This window comes from Ochotona curzoniae, unplaced genomic scaffold (assembly GCF_017591425.1).
Source record: "Ochotona curzoniae isolate NIBS_2020 unplaced genomic scaffold, NIBS_Ocur_1.0 contig_883, whole genome shotgun sequence".
Lineage (NCBI taxonomy): Eukaryota > Metazoa > Chordata > Mammalia > Lagomorpha > Ochotonidae > Ochotona > Ochotona curzoniae.
In genome coordinates, this window is record NW_024466599.1 from 26320111 (window position 1) to 26343571 (window position 23461).

At 41.7% G+C, this 23461-nt stretch overlaps 1 protein-coding gene and 1 long non-coding RNA gene across 2 annotated transcripts in view; both read left to right on the forward strand.

Moving 5' to 3' along the window:
* The window catches only part of QPCT (glutaminyl-peptide cyclotransferase), a 32351-nt gene extending 25018 nt beyond the window's left edge, over positions 1-7333 (forward strand). The window contains exons 5-7 of the mRNA XM_040993091.1: positions 2482-2581; positions 5514-5630; positions 6970-7333. Of these exons, the coding sequence (XP_040849025.1) occupies positions 2482-2581; positions 5514-5630; positions 6970-7115 (363 nt within the window). The 3' untranslated portion in view covers positions 7116-7333. The remainder of the gene's footprint in view (positions 1-2481; positions 2582-5513; positions 5631-6969) is intronic.
* Positions 7334-7960: 627 nt separating this feature from the next.
* The window catches only part of LOC121164818, a 133466-nt gene continuing 117965 nt past the window's right edge, over positions 7961-23461 (forward strand). Inside the window, exon 1 of the long non-coding RNA XR_005885166.1 lies at positions 7961-8622. This is a non-coding gene — a long non-coding RNA (uncharacterized LOC121164818). The remainder of the gene's footprint in view (positions 8623-23461) is intronic.

Genomic DNA, 23461 nt, shown 5'->3' on the forward strand with positions numbered 1-23461 from the left:
AGACCGCCAAAGCCAAGTAAAGACCTCAGAGTACCATGGCATCCCTGGATCAGAATGTTTATAGTAGAACATTCCATGTCAGGCTTTGGGTGTTTGAGGAATCCCAGAGCTGAAAAGAATGAATCTGGGTTAGGAGTCATGTTTGACTGAATGTAATTAGAGTAATGCAAAAGTCTAATCAAGGAAACATCAGTTTCAGTTTGGTCCCATGGGAACACCCCACTTTCCCCCACATGGAATTGCAATGGACGTAGCAAATCTCTTCATAGAGGCTTTTGTGAAAGCAGAGGAGGCTGGGGGGGGGGGTGTGAATGGCAATGAAGACTTTCTTTGATGACTCTAAAACATTACAGTGACAGCAGTGTTTAAATGACATTTTGATGTGTTGGTTTTGATGTGGCATTCCTGACACGGGAAGAGGGACATATCGATGCTGTCTTAAAACCCTGTGGTTAGCACTAAGAATAGAGACAACACACGGCCTTAACTTCATCCCCTTGCAAAGTGCACAGTCCCTTTCAGATCCCATGTCCTGCGCCTGAATCTCTCCCCGCTCTCATATTTGATCTTCATCAATTCCGAAGTCCTCATGAACTCCAATTTAGAACCGCCTGTGACCCTAATGACTCTGTTCTTCCCAGTGCTTCCTTCCATGTGTGACCTTCATTCCATCTAGGTGTTGCTAACCCCTCCACTTGCCCTTGGTTCTGTTCACGTCTTTCCCCTTATGTGTCCAGATGGCCACACTGAATGTCTTGTGTAAGTCTAAAATACTTCCTGTTGCCGTTGTCTTTAAGTTCCTGTTACCCAGTGGAAGTTCGCAATGGTCAGGGGATCATGGTCAGCGCCTCTTTCATTCACTTGGGCAGGAACAGCTAAAAGGGTTGGGAGAAGCAGGAGAGACATTGTTTCCTTATCAGTACAATTTCAAGACCTCATAGTGGTGCTTGAAACCATTTCCCCCCTGGAAATTGAAACTTAGTAGCTTATTCAACTTTTTCTTTTTTAACCTTTATTTTACTTTTATTTGAAAGAGTTACAGAAAGAGGAGACACACACACACACACACCCTTTCTGTCTCTTTGTTCAATCCCCAAATGACTGCAATGGCCAGAGCTGAGCTGGTTTTAAGTCAGGAGCTTATTTCAGGTCTCTCATGTAAGTGCAGGGGCCAAAGGACTCGAGCCATCCTCTGCTGTTTTTCCAGGCCATAAACAGGGAGCTGACTTGGAAGTAGCGCAGCCAGGACACAAACTACTGCCCATATGGGATACCAGTGCCACAGGCAGAGGCTTAGCCACAGTGCCAGCAAGCCTATTATTATTATTATTATTATCTTTTACAATGAGTATATTTAATTATCTTTCTTGGGTTTATCCGTACTGTGTCTTAGAAACATAAGCTGAACATACTTATCTATTCTGTGTCGGGACCTATGATAAATATTTACTCGTATATTATTTCACTTGTATTAGCCAAGAGGTCTTGATCTAGGGGCTAGTCTTGAAGGATTCCTTGAGTGCTGCTGTTCTGTGGCTTGAGCGAGTGAAGGAACACTGGTTTAATTATAGAACCTTGTAACCAGAGGGGACCTTTTGAGATCAGCTAAGTTGAGCTGCTTGTTTGATGCCTAGGAAACAAAGACCAAGAAGCCCAACGTCATGTAGCTCTTATGTACCAAGTTTTTTTTCTTTTTTAAGATTTATTTATTTTATTACAAAGTCAGATATACAGAGAGGAGGAGAGATAGAGAGGAAGATCTTCTGTCCGATGATTCACTCCCCAAGTGAGTGCAACGGCTGGTACTGTGCCGCTCCGAAACCGGGAACCAGGAACCTCCTCCGGGTCTCCCACACGGGTGCAGGGTCCCAAAGCTTTGGGCCGTCCTCGACTGCTTTCTCAGGCCACAAGCAGGGAGCTGGATGGGAAGTGGAGCTGCTAGGATTAAAACCAGCGCCCATATGGTATCCCGGCGTGTTCAAGGCGTGGACTTTAGCTGCTAGGCCACCGTGCCGGGCCCCCAAGTTGTTTTTGATGCTGCTTGATCCATAAATATTTACTGAGTGCTGACCTGTAGGAGATCTTACTTTTGCAAAGTAAGGATAAAATGGCTACTTTTCAGTGGGATAGAGGAGCAGGCTGGCATGGACTCCTACCTGGAAATCAAGAAAACGAACATTTTTCTTGATCTGTGAGACATTTATCCAGATGTTCTCTTTGTAATTTGTCTTTGGTGATATCCTTCTGGAGTTACACACACAAATAGCACTTTGCCATTTGGTCACATTATATAGTCAAGAAATATCAGTTTTCTAAAACAATTAGTATTCACTATTATTAAATCTTTTGTTATTTATTTATCTCCCTTATTAGTCTCAATTACTAAAGTGTAGTTAATTTTGTTTGATTGTTTTTCCTCATTGATGAATATTTAGTGTGTTTTGATGACAGTGATTAAATAATCTATTTCTTCTACCTTAGGATTTATTGGTCTTACTGGATTTAATTGGAGCTCCAAACCCAACATTTCCCAACTTTTTTCCAAACACTGCCAGATGGTTTAGTAGACTTAAAGCAATCGGTAAGACTCTTTTTCTGAAAGTTCTTATTTGCTTGTTTTATTCATTATTCAAAAAAAGTAGAGAGAGGGAAAGAGAGGGAGAGACTGTGAGAAAGTTCTCCTTTCTACTGGTTTACTTGGCAAGAAGCCTGCAGGCCAAAGCCATCAGTCGGGAATTCTGTTTGGATCTCCCGTACCAGTGACAGGGACCGAACTCCTTGAGACCTGTCTGCCTCCTAATGTTCATTTGTAGGAAGACAGAGTGGAAGTGGATCTTACCCTAAACCCAGGCATTCCAATATTGGATATGTTCAGGCTATGTATGTTTTCTCTTTTTAAGGATTTATTCATTATTTTTATTGGGAAGGCAGATTTATAGAAAGAAGGAGAGCCAGAAAGATCTTCCATCACTGGTTCACTCCCCAAGTAGCTGCAATGGCCTGAGCTAAGCTGATCTGAAGCCAGCAGCTTGTTTCAGATCTCCCATGTGGGTACAAGGTCCCAAGGGTTTGGACTATCCTCTACTGCTTTTCCAGCCACAAAGAGGGATCTGGAAGGGAAATGGAGCAGCTGGGTTACAGATTGGTACCCATATGGGATCCCGATGTATGCAAGGCAAGGATTTTAGCCACCAGGCCACTGCGCCAGGCCCTCAGACTATGTTTTAACTGCTCTGCCAAATGCTTCCCCATAACTGTTTTTAAAGCTTTATGCTTTATTTCTTCCTATTGAAATATGATAAATGTAAAACTTAAAAATTTATGATTTAAATGTGTAAGAAAATTTTTTCCTCTCTTCACTGATTTATTATTCCTATTCACTTCTTTTAGTAGGTCTCATTTATTCTCCTACATGAAACTATATTTTTGATTTGAGACATACCATATTGTATTTCATATTTGGATATCCTAAGAAAGAAATTCATGGTATTGTCCTAGGAGTTGTGTTTGAAACTTATGAAATGCATTTCTAGGGGAAATTGACTAATGGTGAATGTCACATCCTTATAATGGTACCCTAAGATATTCTTTATTTTCAACCACTGTCTTTGTCATGCCTAATTTTAGCTTAAGCAGACAGTATTTTCCTTTAAGTCTAGTGCAAGCTCTGTCAATTTTCTGAAGATGCAAGAGAAATGCAGATTCTTCCAGAAGATTGAGAGTTGGGTCCAGGAGAGTAGAGCAGGCTAAGCTAGGCCAAGCCAACAGATGTCTGTGGATAAGACAGGTGACTGGGGTGCTTGAGGAAGGAAACGAATTTCTTTGCATGATACATCCACCCCTCTCCTAAAACAAAGCAAAGCGCAGCAAATCCTTCAGGCCTCAGAGAAGTCCATAACGCGCGGGTCTTTGTTATAACAATCCAGTCCTGGAAGCTGCCGTTTTTTTAAAATCTTTTTTTTTTTAAGGCAAGAACTTCAGTGCTGGAAATTCCTTCCTGGCCACACATGCTTCTTGGAACAAGATAGAATAATATTACTTTTGAGTAGTAATTCTTAATTTACGCTTTTGCTGTAAGAACTGGTTGATATCTAGACCTAGGATCTAACAAAAAAACCTTCTATCTAACCTTCAGGAGGTTCTCTTTGGTAAATTTGAATTCCTAGTTTGGAAGAAGTATTTCTGTGGAACTGGAACATGAACTCAGTGGGCCTATTCCTTACAGGTGTTTTCCTCACTTGATGGTAACCTTAAGTTTGGCTTTCTTTGGAGGAGTTTGTTGGCTTTTCCTATGTCCTGTAACAGAACGAACTGATGGCAGTAACTTGTACTTTACTGCAGCATTAATCCATTGTACTGCTACAGGTGCTTCAAACTGTATCTCTAAATATGTAAAAGAAAAGTTGTAGCCCGTGGCAAAGGAATGACATATCAACAAACTGAAAAGAATATGGTGTTTTTAAACTTAGCAATTAAAAGCCCCAGCTAGCCCAGGAAGTTTCAGTTGGTTGTTTTCCAATCTTGCGATTTTTTTGTGAGATGATCAGAGCCATTGGAATATGAGCCAGTAATGCTCAAACTATTGTGCACCTCAGAATTGTCTACGGGGCTTTTTGCAACATAGATTGTTGGGCTCCATCCCCAGAGTTTCTAAGTAAATAATTATCTGAGCACCTCGATCGTTTGCATCACCAACGAGTTCCCAAATGATGTTGCTGCTGCTGATGTAGGTCACAATAGCATCCCATCCCCATTGATGACTTGATAGATTTCACCTCCACTCTGTTGGACTGTTCAAACCCTCGAGCAGCATCTCTTTTTATTATTATTATTTTTAAGATTTACTTTATTATTTTTTCATTGGCAAGGCGGATATACAGAGAGGAGAGACAGAGAGGAAGATCTTCCGTCCGATGATTCACTCCCCAAGTGAGCGCAACGGCCGATGCTATGCCGATCCGAAGCCAGGAGCCTCTTCTGGGTCTCCCACGCAGGTGCAGGGTCCCAAGGCTTTGAACCATCCTTAACTGCTTTCCCAGGCCACAGGCAGGGAGCTGGAAGGGAAGCGGGGCTGCCGGGATTAGAACCGGCGCCCATATGGGATCCCGGGCGTGCAAGGCGAGGACCTTAACCACTGCGCCACCGCGCCGGGCCCGAGCTGCATCTCTGTTTAAGGCATGCTTTTTGCTAGGTCTGGGCCCATAAGCGTCTCTACCAGCGTTCCCATTTTCCACTAGTTTTCTCCCTTTTTCTCCTCATTATTCTTAGTTTTCACCTTGAAAAGGGTTGTTCCCTGTAAGATTAGAGCCGGGAGTGACTGTTCTCTCCTATCCCAAAATGTGCACACTCAAGTTTGATTCCAAAATTTGTAATGGGTGTGATCATACTCAGAACTTACCATACTTTTAGAATGATGACCATAGGCATTAAGACTTTAAACTCCTCGAATAAGAATGCGTTCTGAGTCTTGATTACATCAAATATTCATCGACCTGAATACTTATCCTTTGCAGAACAAGAACTTTATGAATTGAATTTGCTCAAGGATCACTCTTTGGAGAGGCAGTATTTCCAGGACTTTGGTTATGGAGGTGTGATTCAGGATGACCATATACCATTTCTAAGAAAAGGTAATACATGTGTGTATGTCTGGTGGGTTTTTTGTTTGTTTGTTTGTTATTTACTTCATATGCATTTTGAGATTGCAAGTACGTATCTGTTATCCACATTTAAGTGAAAAATAAGATCCTATTTCAGCCTTTGCCTCTTCCTGGGCCTTGTTTAGTCCCTGGTGCAGGCACACTGTTCTCTGGCAGGGATGCTCTTCAGGGCTCATCCTGTTTAGCTTTGAGGAATGAAGGAGACATGGGAGGAATTGGGGCCTTCTGAGGCAAACACTATTCTTAAAGATTGCAGCACATTTTTATCCTTGCTTCCATGATTTTTCATAAGAACTGGAGTTATCTTTTAAAAATTATTTTAGAGCTCTAGTGACTTGCCATCATTTTAAGTAAGACCGTGCATTTTTACCAGGCCCTAGAAGGGTCTCCATTTTCTGACTCCGTTTTCTCTCTTCAGTGTCATTCCCACCTCCAGCTGTTGCTCTGATCCCGCCACACTGGCCCTTTTTTTTGCTGATTTTTAAACAAGGCCAGGCACACTGTATGCCTCAGGTCCTTTCTGATACTTCTGCGGGGAATGCTGCTCCCAGCAGTGCTTGGTGCGCCTTCCCCTTGGGTTTCTCTGTGACAGGGTCTCAGGAAGGTCTTCTCATCTGGCCCTGACTGTATATTCCCTTACTTTATTGTCAAATAAAAGCTTATCAAATCTAAGCTTTTTTTTCCTTTTTCACAAAGTATTTACTTATTTATTTATTTGGAAGACAGAGATGTCTCCCATCCTTTAGTTCACTCTGCAAAGCCTGCAACAGGTGGGCCTGGGCTAGGCTGCGAACAGGAGCCCAGGAACCAATCAGTGCTCCCACCTGCGTGGCAGGGCACTCAGACTGTTACCTGTTGCCTCCGTGTAGTGGTAGGGAGCGGGTACTGCTGTGGAATGGAGGCTCGCGGCCTGGTACTCTGATGTAGCATGTGGGCATTCCACATGACGTCTTAACCCTGGTGCTGTGTCTGGCCCGCTAAACATTATGTTCTAGATATTTTTACTTTTTTTCCTCTTGGAATGAAAGAAGGGCTTCCTGTGAGAAGGGCTTTGCCTTTTAGCTAATGAAACACCTACACGTTGAACAGGGGCTGCTCGGTAGCAGGTGCTTTGCAATTATTTACTGCATTAATATTTGTTGTGTGAGTCAATGATCTTGGAGTACAAGGGTGGCATGTGCAGTGTGTAGGGGATGACGAATATTCAGGCGTTTGTCTATGGTAGAGCTCCCTCTGCTTGCAGAATAACACTTTCTAGCTCGCTCGCTGGGGACGTGTTCTTAATTACAAGTCTGTTCTTTGCTATTAGGCGTTCCAGTTCTGCATCTGATACCATCTCCTTTCCCTGAAGTTTGGCACACGATGGATGATAACGAAGGAAATTTGGATGACTCCACCATTGACAATCTAAACAAAATCCTACAAGTTTTTGTGTTGGAATATCTGCATTTGTAATTTTGATTTTAGTTTATTTAGTAATTATGGTAATTGCTTTTAAATTCACAAGTCAAGGTTTTCAGTACTCTGGTTCCAGACAGATGCTGTGTGAAATTTCTATCCTATAGATTCATTTTGGAGGTGTCTTTGATTAATGTAATCAATGAATCATAGAATTATATTGTGGCCCAAATTGCATATTGATTTTGATGTAGAGATTAAAAGAGAGAACATGTGAAGGAAAAAGAAAAATATTTTAAAAACTTGTTGAACTAAGTGAAATTAGATTGATTTAATAGAATTCTCTTCTAAAACAGTGTATAAAAATAATGATATTGTACAATATGTAGCCTTAGCTTTATGACTTACCATATTTGGCAATCTATTATGTATACCACAAAAGAAACAGTTTGAAGGTTCTCAATTTTCTTTTAGAAATATGTTGGATTAATTTCATGGAAATGAAAATAAGAATTAAATAACATGTTGTAAATTTCTTTTTTATATGCATTAAAGAATTATACAATTTAATGCGGTTCAGTTTTTTTAGTTTTACAAATTTAACTTTTTTTTTTAAAAAAGGTTTATTTTATTTTTATTGGAAAGTCAGATACACAGAGAGAAGGAGAGACAGAGGAAGATCTCCCATCTGATGACTTACTCCTCAAGAGGCTGCAACGGCCACAGCTATGCTGATCTGAAGTCAGGAGCCAGGAGCTTCTTCTGGGTCTCCCACACGCGTGTGCAGGGTCCCAAGGCTTTTGGCTGTCCTCAACTGCTTTCCCAGGCTGCAAGTAGGGACAGGGAAGGGAAGTGGAGCTGCCAGGATTAGAATTGGCACCCATATGGATCCTGGCAGCATGTGCAAGGTGAGGACTTTAGCTGCTAGGCTACCAGGCCAGGCCCAAAATTTAGCATTTTTATTTAAAAACTTACATAGTCAGTAACAAAAATATTGGGAAATGGATAAAAGAATAAAACTACAAAAAACCCTATAATCCCATTATATTAATAGAATCGTTATCTGCTTAGGTTTTCCTCACATTTTAAAATTATAGTAATTATAATTGTGTAGTTTTGTGGAACTGTAGTCACTGAACTTGTATTTGGTGTTTTGATGCAGAAATGCAGACAGAAAAGAGTGTTGAGTGTGAACTTTTGAGTCAATATTAAGGTTTCATCGTGCTAGCAAAGTAGTCATGATGTGAGGCGAAGTTCCGTGGTATTTGAGTTTGTTGAGCTGATAACGGCAGTTTTGCCCCCTGTGAAGACGCAAGCATTTACCGATTGTTTTCACCCGTAGGGAGCCCAGACACAGAAGCACAGACTTGGTCAATTTACCCATTAGGAAACTGCTCCTGCTACCCAGAGGAAGTTAGGGCGTCTGCTTGCTGTGTGTTCCTGTTCAGGGCAGACACTGTCTGCTGTACTGGGACCGAGTAGAGAGAAGGCCAGACAAGGGGAACAGTAAAGCAAGGGTGGTTTCAAACTCAGTGGCAAGGGAGTCGTTGTGACACGCTTCCAGGTAAGAAAGAGAGAAATGCAATCTTATAAGAATATGTATAATATATAAATATTACATGTATTTGCTTTACACTTGTGACACTGTTGTTTTAGATTTTCCCATAATTTCTTTTTATTTGACAAATCTAAAATTATATAAAGAGATGGTGTGCATTTGTGAGTTAATTATCAAGAGAGGTTTACTTGTTTCTGACACATAATCTTCGCAACATCTGTGAGCCTATTTTATGATGATTAGTTAAGTGTAGCTTGCCAAGCAGTGGTAGAAGTATTTGAACCCAAGCAGTCTAGTTCTAAGGCTTATACTCTGAATAATTATAAAGTTTTTCATTTGTATGTTTAAGCTACTTTCTAGAATATTCTTAATACCAACAGTTGTATCTTGAAATTCTTACGTTATGGGACTGGTGTTGTGGTGCAGAGAGTTAAGCTGCTGCCTGCAGTGCCAATATCTCGTATACGCTCTGGTTGGAGTTCCAGTAGTTCAGCATCTCATGTGAGCTCTGGTTTGAGTTCCAGCCGTTCCACTTCCAGTTCAGCTCCCAGTACACCTGAGAGAGCCCTGCAAGGTGGTCCAAGTATTTGGGCCCCTTGCAAATGATGTTGAGACCAGGGTAGAGTTCTAGGTTCCTGGTTTCATTCAGCCTGACCCAGCCGTGGCCATTGCTACCATTTGGGGAATGAGGATCTTTCTATTTCTCCCTTTCTCTCTGTAACTGCCTTTCAAATATATGCATAATCTTAAAAAAAAAGGGAGAAATTTTTGTTCTTATGTTATTGAGTCTGGGAAAGCACTCCTTTTTAAAAAATATGTTTCCTTTTTAAAAGCATCCCTCCCTCACCCCGCACCCCCCAGTGCTTTGGCATAAATAGGCTAAGCCTCTGCTGGTGGCACCAGTATTTCATATGAGCATCAGTTTGTGTGCTGGCTGCTCCTACTTATAGCCTGGGAAAGCAGCAGAAGATGGCTCGAGTCCTGGGGCCCCTGCACCCACTTGGGAGACCCAAAAGAAGCTGGGCTTGGATTGACCCTGCCGTGGTTGTAGCAGCTATTTAAGGAATGATCCAGCAGATGGAAGATGCGTTTCTCTGTCTCTCCTCTCAATAACTCTGCCCTTCAAATAAAAATTGAAAATATTAAAAAAGAAATATTTTTTTGAGAGGAAGGGAGTGTATGTGAGGGGAACAAATAGAGACAGACACAAACACAGAGCAGTTTCTTGTCTGCTCAGATTTGCTCCCCAAATGCCAGGTCTACCCTGTGGGGGGGGGCGTCGTAGAAATGGAGTGAACTTGGTCTATGACTGCTGTCTGCCAGGGCCGGCATTAACAAGAAGTTGGAGTCACAACTGGAGCTGGGCAACAAATCCTGGCACGCTGATGTGGGTGTCTCCCATCCAAGTACTAACCAGGCTTGACCCTGCTTAGCTGCCGAGATCAGACGAGATCGGGCGTGTTCAGGGTGGTATGGCCGTAGACTGACGTGGGTGTCTTAACTACTAGGCTAGATGCTTGCCCCCGGGAAAGCAGTCTTAAAGTATTGTTGCTGTGGTTGATCTGACAATGTTAGGCTTCAGAGGCGGCTCATTTCCATGTAGGATTATTTCTCTGCCATGGGAGAGGCTATTTTTGCATTAGCATGGGCATGACAGAAACCAACATGAGTGGTTCCAACAGCTAAAGAATCTAAGCCACAAAGTAGGATTAAAGGGAGCTGACATTCTGGATTAATTTTTGGATGTGAGAAAGCATTTTAAAAAATACGGAAAAAGATATGCTGTAACTGATCATGTTAAATCAGAGCGAGATGAAATTTAAATAAGAAACTCAAATATTAGTTGCCAGTACTGCATATATAATTTGAAGCCTGGATTATAAGGTCCTTTTGAGGCAAAAAGCAATTAATAGGGGATGTATTCTAATATGTTGAGTTGGCATTAGTTGAATTATTTTTATAGGAAGTTGAGAGATAGGTTGAAATTGGATGAAAGGAAACATAAAAATATAAGCAGCTTAATCCAATGACCATTTCCTTCCTTCCAAAATACACATTATAAAATTCTATTCACTAAAGAGTTTGCATTAATATGATAAAAGCAATCATGATGTCATAAAGGGAGACAGTTTAAGGTATTAAGCTTGCTATTAATCTCTGAAATATAATTCACGTATAATTCACGCAATCAGAAGTATTACTTTTCAAAAATTATAGCAGTGAAGGCTGTGTTTCATAAGCATGATGCTGCATTTGGAATTTTTCTGTGTGCATTTTGGAGTGTTTTACTGTCCCTAAGAGAGCAGTTTGTATGCTTTGTCTGTTACAGGCAGCCCTGCAATACATAGGGCTATTTTTCTTCTTCAAGAGAAATGAGTTCAAAGGCGAAATTCATAAAAGCGCATTCATAATCTTGGCATTAAAAAAATACCATGAACCTGTTCTTGGAGCTTGAGGGTTGTGCTGGAGGAGAAAAGGCAGATCCTTCAAGATGGAGGAACAGTTCAGATAGGGAAGCAGTTGCCCTAAGAACAAAGCAACCCATGCTTCCAGTTCCAGCTCCAAACCCTTAGGCATTTGACTGCATGAAGCTTTATCTGCCATCAAAGAAATACATTCATGACGGTGCTGTAGCAGAATCATGTGAACACGAAACATTTGCGCCTTCACTTCGGCCCAGCTGGAAGCGATTACTGTGTGCAGGAAGAAGGAATGGACAAGACTCCTGACACGTCCCATTTATGTCATGAACAGGCAATGGATGTCCCAGTAGGTTTTGTGGGAAAAAAGTCAACTTCTTGGTAGGACCTAAATCTGAGGAGTGAAGGTGTAGGGATCAAGGCAAATAAAGACAAGAAGAGGAGATGATTTGAGGCAGCCACAATGATTTAAAGCAAAGCCAACAGAGGAAATTTGGGGAGAATGTTTAAATTTGTTATTCCTAATGGCATGAGACTGTGTTTTGATAGCCAGCCTACCCACCAACTTTTGGTTTCAAAGATGAGCGTTGGAATGATTGAGGTTTCATTCTGCACTTCAGGGCCCTTTCTACCCAGTCTGAAATTCTGAAAGTCATTTTGAAGTGATTTTAACTGCCTGCCCTTACTTCCCCCTTCTGTCTCACTTCTCTGACTCCCTGGTGCATCCTTTGCAGTGTTCAAGAGTGAAATTCTTGCTGGGTTGAGAGGGGGATATGGCGTTGTGTGAAACCGCTGCCTTGTTTCATGGAAGGCTGACATGGAGAGGAAAGGTTGTTGGCTGGCTGAGGCAGTGGGGGTGGTATAGGATACCCCCCAAAATCCTCCTCAACATGGAAATTGGCCCCAGATTCCTGGCAATGCATCCAGCAGCAATAAGTTCTGACAGTTGTGAAGAGAGCTGGGATAAAAGGGCTGTCTCTGTCGTGGCTGCATCCCTTGGCCCGAGTTTGGTTGGCGTGCTCACGCGATGTGAAGTCATCTTGTTGTGCTCATATTTCAAAGGCAGCCCGTGGAACAAGTCCCACTCTCCCAACATATCCAAATTTGTCGGTGGAGAGTTTCGACCATTTGCATGAGAATTAATACTAAGTGCACAAAATAACCAAGAAGGAGGAAATGACACAGCTTGAAGCTAATGCAAACAAATGAACAGAAAGAAAACCCAAACATATTTACAAAGATTACAAAGGTAGCATGAAATGTAGATTTAAGAGCCAATAAATTATAAACAGCACAGGAAACGTTAGTCTCTGAAACTTCCTTAGTGCTATGCGGTGCCAGAGGGCCTTGGCAGTTGTGGATTTAACATTTGTGGTTTTGGCTGACAAAGAATGAATGACATGCAGTAAATCATATGAACCAAGAGATTGGCGTGGAGAAGTGAGTGAGCACAGTTGACTGTCAGCCATCGAGCTCACTGTTGTTCTCTAGTCATCCTTGCCGTTACACTTGGAAGCAATAAATCCATGTCTTTGTAACAATGAACCCCTTACCTCCTGCTCCCTCAGCCGGAACTGCTTTTGCTGGAGTTGTAGTTAAAGAAACATAGAAAAAGGTTGGCTGCAGAAAGTAACTGTAAAAGTGATTTTTAACTCTGAGTTGGTAGAATGAACGCCATGAAAAGATCACCTTAACAGTTGTTCTTTTTTTTTTCCCCCTCTTGTTTCCTTTTTAATAAGAAACATTCCATGCAATAATGGCATTGAAATGACTGTGGATATTAAGGACTCATATTGGGCCATGTTGGAGTAATGTAATATCAAGTAATTTATCGCAATAACTCTTAGATTCATATCCTCAATTTATAAAGAAGTGAACACAGACATCAGATTACTCTTGTTTGATGCTTACACTCTAGGGAACTGAATTTTTGATTCTGTGACTAATTTTAGCGAAGTTAAAAGGGGCCCTAGAGATTCTCTCTGGTTTGTTGGTTCTCAGCTGGTGCTAGAACCATCACTCTAGCAGTGCATTTGGAAGTGTGTGTGTGTGTGTGTGTGTGTGTGTGTGTGTGTGTATGTACGGTGGAATGGATAGTGAATGTTTGTCATAAAGAGTGGCTGGTGCTTCTTGCATTTAGTGTTCAGGGGCAGAAACAAATATTTAGAACAGTTTATGCAAAAAAGGAATTGTCCCACTCCACATTCCAATCTCCCCTGAGAATCACTGAATAGTTTTAACACACTCATTTAAAAAGTTCAGAGAGCAAGATCCAGAGACTTGAGAGCATGTGTAAATCTTTCAGCTGTAAGCGACAGAAAACTTCATTCAAACTTACATGAGCCAAAATATTAATTAATTTCCTTTCTCTGGTTCCAGCACAGCTGAATGCAGAACCTAGTATTTTCTTGTTGTATCTCATCTGCTCTCCTATGAGTAACTCTGACCTTAGCTATAGTATTTCCTCCTAGATGGATACTAGTAGCCACATGATCATATCCCTCTAATCTCAGTTTTAGTGACAGGAGAGTACCTGTGCCCTGTGCACCAGTTCCACAGGGTCTTAGCCTGATGGCCATTGGCCCAAGTGCAGTTCTGGGGTCTTTGCTGATGTTGTCTCTGGGTTGGAGGATAGAGGGCATTGACTTTGACCTGTAACTCATAAACATCCCTGTTACAGGCAAAGGATCTGGCCCAACTATAAGGATAAAGCTGATATGGGATGGTTCCTCAAAGTGATGCCTGGAAAAAGGAGGCTGTACAAGAAGAGCAAATATCCATGGCAGTTGGCGGGGGAGTTGGGTAATTTAAGCTTGATCCTGTCTTGTTACTACACTGCTTTTCTTTTATCATGTAGCAGCATAATGCTCTCATGGAATGGAGAAGTACTCGATCCTTCACTCTTAGATCATGAAGGTGAAAGACGTAGAAGAGGAGTAAGGAGATATATGGGTAAACTGTGTTTTAGGCATCACAGGTACGAATTGGGAAAATCCTAGATTCAGTTGCTCATACTTGTTTTCCTTGCAGTGGGCCCCTGGTGTTGGAAGTGAGTTTGTCAAAGGAAATCAAAGTGGCTTCTCCTAAACTCAGCTCTTGCACAGGATCACTGCATTTTCTCTCCAGGCCTTTAGGCTAGTTGTTAAAGTCTAACAGTTTGGTCCAAGGGAAGAAGGGCATCTTTGAATAAACTTGTTAACCTTTCATCTTGAGAGAAGTCAGAGACTTTATGGTATGTAATAAACCCAGAAAAATTTAGAACATTTGGGAATTGACCATAAAAGGCAAGCAATTCTGCTGGAGGAGTTTGGCTCCTATGGATGAGACTTTGTCCAGACACTGCCCGAGTCCTGGCAGACTGTAGAGCTGGAAGGGATAAGGGCCAATCGCCGAAGAAAGAGGTTGCTGATTGACTAGAAACATTTCCCTCTACTGTTCCCATCAAAGTCCAAGCATTCAGGGCATCCCTTTGACACATTGTGTACTTTTTAGACCACTCCACAAAAGCCCATAGATGTCTTCAGGACAATAGAGGAGAGCCAATCAGAGCATCGATCTCCATCAAGGTCATTACTGGACTACATTCTGAACTGAGATTATTGTTCAAGAGCCAGGACCAAAAGAGTAGAATCCAAGAGCTGAAGCAAGCCTTCGAAAGCATTTCCTCCATGGTTTTCACCCTCAACTTCAGCAATGCCCCTTGCCCAGTGTTGGGATTTGCTAAAAGTTTTAAAAGTTTTTGTTTCAAGCAGTGGAACCTTTTTATTGGGGGAACAGGGAAAGTAAATTTCACAGAGTTCCCAAAGATACAAATTGTCCATGTCTGGATATTATTTAAAAATAATATCTCCTACCTTAGAGCTTTTGATTTCTGTGTGACGTTTGATATCCCTATTCTAGGCCTTCAATATTCTGTTAAAACATGGCTTTTCCTTTGCCTTTTGGCTCTTTTGGCTTCCTTGGGTTTCTAGTTTGCCCAGCTCCAGCCCTTAGGATCTCTGTCCTCATACAAGGCCTGTCCCTTCCCAGAGAAGATGGAATAAACCTAGACACGGAGGGCATAAGTAGCTGTTCAATTTTATAGAATAGTTAAGATTTTGAGGACTAGAAGTCAGGTTTGGAGATTTCCATCCTAGTCAATGATTTTTTTTTTTTAAATGGAGACTCATGAACATTTTAACTTTGTTTCAAATAAAGATGATTCATTCTGGGGATTCATATGGGTACCTTAAGGGTTATGGGATACATGGCTGTTCAAAATAAAGAAGGAAAAAAAATTCAGGTTTCTGAGCAACCTTGATAGTTGCTGGGGATCTGTCTACCCACAGGGCAAGAATCAGGCAGCCAGAACCAGTTGCAAGTTGAGGCCACATCCGGGAACTTGGATGCTGGGCTCTAAGTTCAAGGGTGATGATGTGGCTTCAGTTTTCGGTAGGTTCTGAAAGTGACCCCCTTAGAGAAGTGGCTGACTCAGAAACAGAACAGCAACAAGGCTGAGCAGATCAAGAGGACTCTTAAGGTCTACCTGTTAACTCCTCTCACTTCTTCCCAAAGAAATATAATGAAATCCCAGGAAAGAGAGATGGGACACATCGATATAAAATAAGATACAAAGAAGAGCCACAGGACTGAGTAATTTTTTTCAGCACTGGGCTAAGCCTTTGGGTGAGATTTAGGCTGGATGGGTAGCAAAGGGCCAGAAGAAGTTGGTGGAGGAGAGAAGAGGAGGGAGACAGTCTAGAGGCTCCTGGGCTTGGTGTGAGTGAACTTGCCTCACACCTGCAGAATGGTCAGAGTGAGCTTTTGGTTTTTCTGTGCAGTGAGATCTTTGGGTTTATGCTGTTTCCTCTGTGGTAACAGAGAACAGCCAAGAGCATTTGCATAGGCAGCTCGAAGCCTCTTCCAAGAAGCTTCTGACTCATCCCCATCAGTGCCTCCCATGTTGATGGACAGAGGAACCAGGTGGGGAGGTAACAGTTCAGGTCTCCCTCTTCTGGGCTGGTTTCCTCCCTGGGAGGTGAGATGGACATGGAAGGATTTTCCTCTAACCTCTTGATCCCATGCCTTCCTTGTTCTTGCTTTTCCTCCTTATCAAATGCTATGTCTCCAGACTGAGCTGAAAATGAGGAATGCAAAGCTTGTTATTATGTTTTTAAATCAAGAGTGTAAGTTTTCATAATGTGGATTTGTACCATAGAGTTAATGCTTGAAGATGTTTGTGTGTTCTCAGAACCCAGTAAAGTAATTGCTAGCTAATACTTGCTCTTCAGAGCAACCTCAGCATGTAATTTAGGAGTCCAGGGTAGGACCCTTATAGAGACATCTAGTCTACCAAGTCTATCTGTCTTCTTCCAGGTTCTGTCCATCATCTGCATGCTGTGGAGCTCCCACCAGCTGCGTGACAGCCCTGATAGCGTGTCTCAGGCACTTTGCTTAAGCATTCTCTCATTCCATCTTGGTAGTATGGGGTAATGCTTAGGACTGTGCCATCCTACATCTGCCAAATCTGACAGTTTTGGTTAGGGCAACGCCCATGGGTTCTACTTTGATTTTCAGTTGTCTCTGAATATGTGTCATATAAAAATAGTACGCAGTCTGCCCAGTGGAGCCATTGCTTGACATTCACGGTTTTGCTCTGGCTGTTACTACACCATGATCAATCAGGGGGAAGAGGGAGTGCTAACGTGATTGGCTAATATTTACAAAGAAAAAGCAGTCAGAATATGGAATTTCTTTACCTGGACTCAGGGAACCAACACACAAACTATTACTGGAGAACAGAACGCCTTTGGGCTCGTTGAAGTAGAATTTTACTGCATTGTTCTGGTTCCCCTCCAGCTCTTGAGACAGTTCCCAGGAATCTTTAGCTAATTTATCTGCATCCCTAAACTTCTAAATGTTGAAGGGACGTAGGACTCATTTCTTCATCCTCTTCATGTTTCTATCTTTCTTAGACCATTGTGGGTCTTACTTAGCTTCACATCTTGAAATGCCACACCTACATAACTCTCAGCCATCTTCTAGATAGTTATATACAAGTATGGACTGGACAATTTCACTTAGAGGTCAAACTTAACACATCTACGCCAAACTGCTCAGCTACCCCATTCCCCAACCTGCTGCACGATGGCCTTCTCTGTCTTGGTTGAGGGTAGCTCCGGTCTTCCCCAAACGAGCCAAAAACATTGAAATGGCTCTTCGCTCCTCTTTTCATGCCCTTTGACCCCTTAGTAAGGAAATAGGCAGGCCAGGTATAGCTCAAAATGTATCCAGAATCCAACCACTGCTTAGCCCTTCCACTACCACCACACAAGTCTAAGCCACCATCATCTTTTGTCTTGATTACAAGGACTTCTACCCTAGCTCCCTGTAGTCTGTGATTAATGGCCCGGGGAGAGGGATCTTTGAAAAACAGGTTACATTGTGTTCCTCCTCCCACTCAAAACCCTGCAGTAGTGCCTTATTTTAGTCAGAGTAAATGTCAATGTACTTAGAGGGTCTTGCATTACTCTGTGACCTGACTAGTACACTCCTTGGGCTTCCTGTAGGACCAGTCTTCCTTGTTGCTCGCCCTGCTCCGGTCCTGTTGTCTTGTCTCCTGTTTCTTGAGCCCTGCAGTCTTGATCCAACATAAGGACCTTTGAACACACTGCTTTTTTGGCCTGCGGTATTTTTTTCCCCAGACACTGTTAGGACTTGCAGTCCTTGCTAGTATGTAATTTTCCAGTGGAAGTTTTCCTTGATTTCTATTAGGTGTTTTATTTTGATCTCTTTTATTGTGTTCTATTTTCTATGTTTTAGAGAAATTTATTAGAAGGGCAGAGAGAGATTTTTCCATTTGCTGATTCACTCTCCAAATGGTCACAGCAGCTGATGCCAGCAGGCAGGAACTAAATTCTACTCTTTGACATGGGTGGCAGTGGCAAGGGCCCAAGCTCATTAACAGGAAGCTGGATCTGAAGTGGAACAGTCAGGACCCACACGTTGCCAGCCCCCTACTTCCTTTGATTATCTTCTAACTTAATGTACAATTTATTTATGTAAAATATTTGCTTTTTAAAAAATCTACCTTTGTCTTTTATAATACAGGCACTGGAAAGGGCAGTTATTGGTGTATGGTGGATTTGTTCGATACATGAACGAGTAGCAGTGGGTTCTGAGCCAATTTTAGAAGGGATTCAGATGCAAGGTTGGCTATGGAATCCTTAGGACACAGACACTGATGTTGAGGCTGGTTGACTGGCCAGAGATGCCCTGGGTTGTAATCAGAGCTGACACTGGGGCCCAGCATGATGTACCAGGTAGCCCTCAGAGATCTCCATCATCACTGAAATGTAGCGAATTTGATTGAAAGGGGAAAATCAGTTATTCTTCTCCATACATACGCATTTAGATGATTCTTTGCCCTGCCTTGATGATTACAAGGCTACGTCAGATTTAAGGATGGAAAAAGAGATGGATATCTAATGACGTTTTTCAATTTTCAGGCACAAAAAATAAATTAAAAATGGTGAAATACTTTAGTCATAGGATTAAAGCTGAAGTGAGAAGTGGAGCTAGAGGAAACGAAATGGGTGAAGCTTTCTGGAGAGGGTGGAGTCGTGATTACAGCTGAAGGACTAAGTTATCGTAAAATACAAGGGACAATGGGGAAGGGAGACAGGGAGGGGGAGTGAAAGGGGAAGACCTATAGCTACAAAACCGTATAATGGAAAAGAACAACAACAAGCTTTCTGGCGAATTCTATGCTCATACACACTTGGTGTGCAGGCTGATTTAAAAATCTCTGAGGTCTTTTGTATCCTTCAACCACTCCTATCACAGCACCAGAAAAGTGCCACTTAGGTATTGGTATAGAGAAATTCAACTACTGGACACTCAACTCCAGCCTTACCTCCCTGTTTCTAATCTGAGACTCTGTGATAATTCACCTGTCCCTTGCCCTTCAACTTGGTACTTGTGACAATAGCCCCATGTAACCCATACAGTGATTATGATAATCGGGGGGCATCTCCTTTCACGCTCCAGTGTCCTAGTTAAGGGGATGAATTTGGGGGACATCCTGCTTCAAGAGCTTAGCTTGTCTGGTGGTCTTGGACCAATTCTACTCGAGGCATCCCTGTGCCTTTCTCTCTTCCTCTCATTGGCTTTGTGGTGGTAAAAACTTGATTCTGTAGACGTTCACTTTCCCCAGAAGTTCAAAGGCTAACCCAGTACCACTTGGAGTATGTAATTTGACCATTGAATAACAGGGTGGATCCAAACGTTTCTGGTTACCAGCAATAGAGAAGTGGTGCAAAATGAGAACCAAAACCCCAAGCTCATTGCCTGGGGGCGTGAGTGATTGGGGGCCACCCTGGCTGGATGGTTGTGCAATGAAGAGAATGTGGTACTTCTTCTTCAGTGTGTGGGCAAGTCATGTCCTGTGGTCCTGTGTCCTCATCTGTAAACTCGGCGACTCAACCTAAAAGTTCACCAGAGTCCTTAGAGCGAGAAGTGTCTGTGAAGTAGTGTGACATATTGCTTACAAACTTACATTTGTAGATAGAACTGCCTTCTAATCCTAGCCTTGTAACAAAATGTATTTGATTTTGTCCAGGTGCCAAATTCATTTTTTTCATGTGTAAATGAACAATGTACTCACTCATAGGCTTTTAAGGATGATTCAGTGGAAGAATATGTAAGAAAACATAACCCAAGATAGGGTATTAGCCACAATGACTTAGGCTGTGATTTGGGATACCATTTTAGATATGACCACTGTAAACATTTTTCCGTGAATCTGCATGGACACCAGTTTTGCTTAATCATTGAACTATTCATATCTTGCTTTATGGTCAGCGTTTTCTGTAATATTATAATATGGATTTTTTTTGAAACATAGCTATTTGAAAGCTTACTATCTATAAGGATGTACTGAAAAGTATTTGACCCATTTTGCACTGTTGAGCACCTTACATTTCTAATATCTTATTATTCAATAATCCTTGGTGAAAAGATTTACCTAGAAACCTGGGTCTGTATCATTAATTATTTTCTTGACAATGGCAGTTTGTACGTAAGAAAGCAATGGATTGAATGTTTCAAGGATTAGTTTAGATTGCCGCTGCTGGCAAGTGCCATGTGCATAGCCTGCAGCTGCCACTAGGTGGCACCTTTGCCACATGGTTTCTCTCACCTCTTTTTTTTAGTATCATTTTTGAAGACCAAACAATAAATTGTGAGTGAATAATGTTCAGCTTCAAATATTAAAACATTCTACAAAGGACGTAAGTCAGCAGTTCCCTGAGGGCCTGGGATATTTCGCTCTCCCTGTTGGGTTGATTTCATCCAACCCAGTAGCTTGTCAGCTGCAGACCTGTTTGTGAGAAAAAACGTTCAGTCTGGACTGCTGGCCAATCTCCTCGCCAGGCTCTCAGGAAACACACACATCAATAAAAACAACTGCTAATTGAACGCTTTCTTGAGCAATTACAGATTTATGAAAATTTCAAGAGATGCTTATTAGCAGCAACATTTTTACATAAGGAAACTAGATGGAAAGGTAATAACTTGGCAAGATGCCACAGCGAATTAATGTCCAAAGGCAGTATTCAGATGGGTCCCTTTATCTTTGATGTCTGGGATTTTTTAACAATTCTCTTAGGGTTGTTAAAAAAAAAAAAAGAAAAAAACCCCATATTCTGAGGTTCTGTGTATTGGTCCAGGAATCAGCATGGAGTTTTAGAATTTGCATTTAAATGACTTTCTTGGGAGACCAGTGGATGCCCTAACTAGAGACATCAATTTCATCTCTTCTGTGACCAGCTGAACCATTTGGAAGTTTTGGCCAGAGAGACTCGGTTGACCTTGGGCCATCGCGATCTTCTTGTCACTTGTTCAGCCCCCATTTTATGTCAGCAGCAGTTTTAAATCCTCGAAGATTTGCCTGACAGAGAGCGTGCGATGCAGTTTGACATTGAGAATGTGGTTACCTGGGCAACCAAGCTCCTTTCTTTTGCTGAGAGGAACCCTTCCCAGTCCTCAGCCCAGCAGTGTGATGGGTGGGGGACCGAGCCTGGGCTCTGAGGTGAGGCAAACTCAGGTTTAAATTGAAACTTCATCACTTCTTTCCTAAGTCTGTGATTCTGATCAGATAACCTAGGGTGTGTGTACATCTAGGTACATTCTTCTGAAAAATGGATGTAGTTACATCTTCATTCTAGGGCTGACACGATACAAACAAGATGATAACTAATAGTCAATGTGTCATACCCAGGACCTGTCCCATGAAATATGTTTAGGACATGACAGAAGATTAATAGCCATTTGCTTAAATAACAGGGAGGAAAATGTGTTAATTTAAGTGTGGGAAACTGTGTGTTATTTTAAAACAGCTCTACTGAGATCTAGTTTGCATTTATCCTCAAGGGGAGCTCGGAGGATGTTTAGTATGCGCTGTGGATCGCGCAAGCGCCAGCGCACTCCCGGTTAGAACTCTTCCCGCACTCTAGAGGTTCCTTCTCGCCGTCGGCAGTCAGCCCTCACCCGGACAGCCGATGCTTTGCTTCGTGCCTCTCTACATGCTGTGTTTCTAGATCTCTCCTGCACATGAGGTGATAAACATGTTATCTTCACTTGCCGGCTTCTTAACAAAGCGTCATGTTTTTGAGTATAGCATGTACCATGGTACTTCCAACCGCTCACAAAAATGGGATTAAAAGCTGAATTTATTTTGATATAAAAATCTTGGAATATGTTCAGTTTTCCACATATCCATGAGCTTTTTGAGCACCCCTTCTGTGTAAATCCTTCTTTTCCATTGAATAATATTCCATTGGATATATCAGTGTTCAACTTTTTTTTGAGTAATTACACAACTTTTCCAAAACAGCTGTTCTATTTCATATTTCCACCAGAAATCGATAAGAATTCCAGTTCCTTCATATTCTCTCCAACATGTGATTATCTTTTTAATGGTAGTCATCTTCCTCGGTGAACAATAGTAAATATCTCAGGGTTTTGATTGGCATGCTATGAATGACCAATAATGTTGAGCAATCTCCTGAGATTATTAACTATCTGCTTATCTGTCATCTATTTTTCAGAGATACAAAGTAGTTTGTGAATTTATTTCTAAGGCTTTATTTCTTTATTTGGAAGACAATATAACAGAGAGAGAGAGAAAAAAAAATCTTTCATCTGATTTATTTCCCAAATGACCTGTAGCAGCTCAGGCGAGGCCGGGAAGAAACCAGGAGCTAGGAATCCATCCATTATTGCTTGAACCTTCGTCTACACCTCCCAAGGTGTGCATTAGCAGGAACCTGGGGTCAGGAGGAGCAGAGCCAGCACTTGAACTCCTAAACTCAGGTATGAGCGGTAGGCATCGCAAGGGTGTCTTAACTGCCAGACCAAATGCCTGGCTCTTATGTAACACTTTAAAGTTTGTTGCACGGAAAGACTAGGAACCACACACACACACACACACACACACACACACACACACACACACACACCTTTATATGTCTTCTTTGGGAAAATGTCTATCCAGGTTTTTTTTCACACCTTTTCATTGTGTTATATGTCTTTATATCATGAAATTAAAAGAATTTCTCATATATTTTGAGTATAAGTCACCTAACTGATGTATGCTTTGCAAATACCCCATTTTATGAATTGTCTGTTTACCTTCTTGATAATATCCTTCGAAGTACAAAAGTTTTTAACTTTGGTGAAGTTTAACTTATCTATTCTTCTGTGGTTTGTCATGTTAATGCGAGAGTTAAGAATCCATCGTCAAATCTGTCATTGAGCTATATTCTCATGCTTTCTTCCAAGAATTTTACTATTTTAATCCTTACTATTAGATCTGTGATACATTTGAATCCATGTATATCTGTATATCCATATACTTATTAACTATTTTTATGCATGTACATCCATATATGTTAACATGTATGAGGCTGAAGGCCCAACTTTTTTTCAATATTTATTTTTATTTGAAAGCAAGATTTATGGAAATAGAGACAGAAATATTCTATCTTCTGGTTCACTTCTCCAGTGGTCTCAATGTTGGAGTTGATCCAGATGGAAGCCAGGAGCCAAGAACCTCTTCCTGGTCTCTTCCTGGGTGGGGGGACCCAAGCACCCCGGCCATCCTCTGCTGCTTTCCCAGGTACACTTGCAGAGTGTGGATTGGAAGTGGAGTGGTTGGGACTCAGACCGGCGTCCACGTGGGAACACTGATGTAGTGGCATAGCAGGTCTTCTGTTGTCTTCACGCCAGCCCTACATCTTACTCCTTTTTTTCCTTTTTTTATTTTGACAATCTTTACATAGTTAATTTGGGTAAAAAGGTTCAAGGGCTACAGGAAAGTGGGTACAATTTGCTCTTTGTATAAAGTTTTTTTTTTTTTTAATCTTTCTAGTCTCCATAGATTTCCA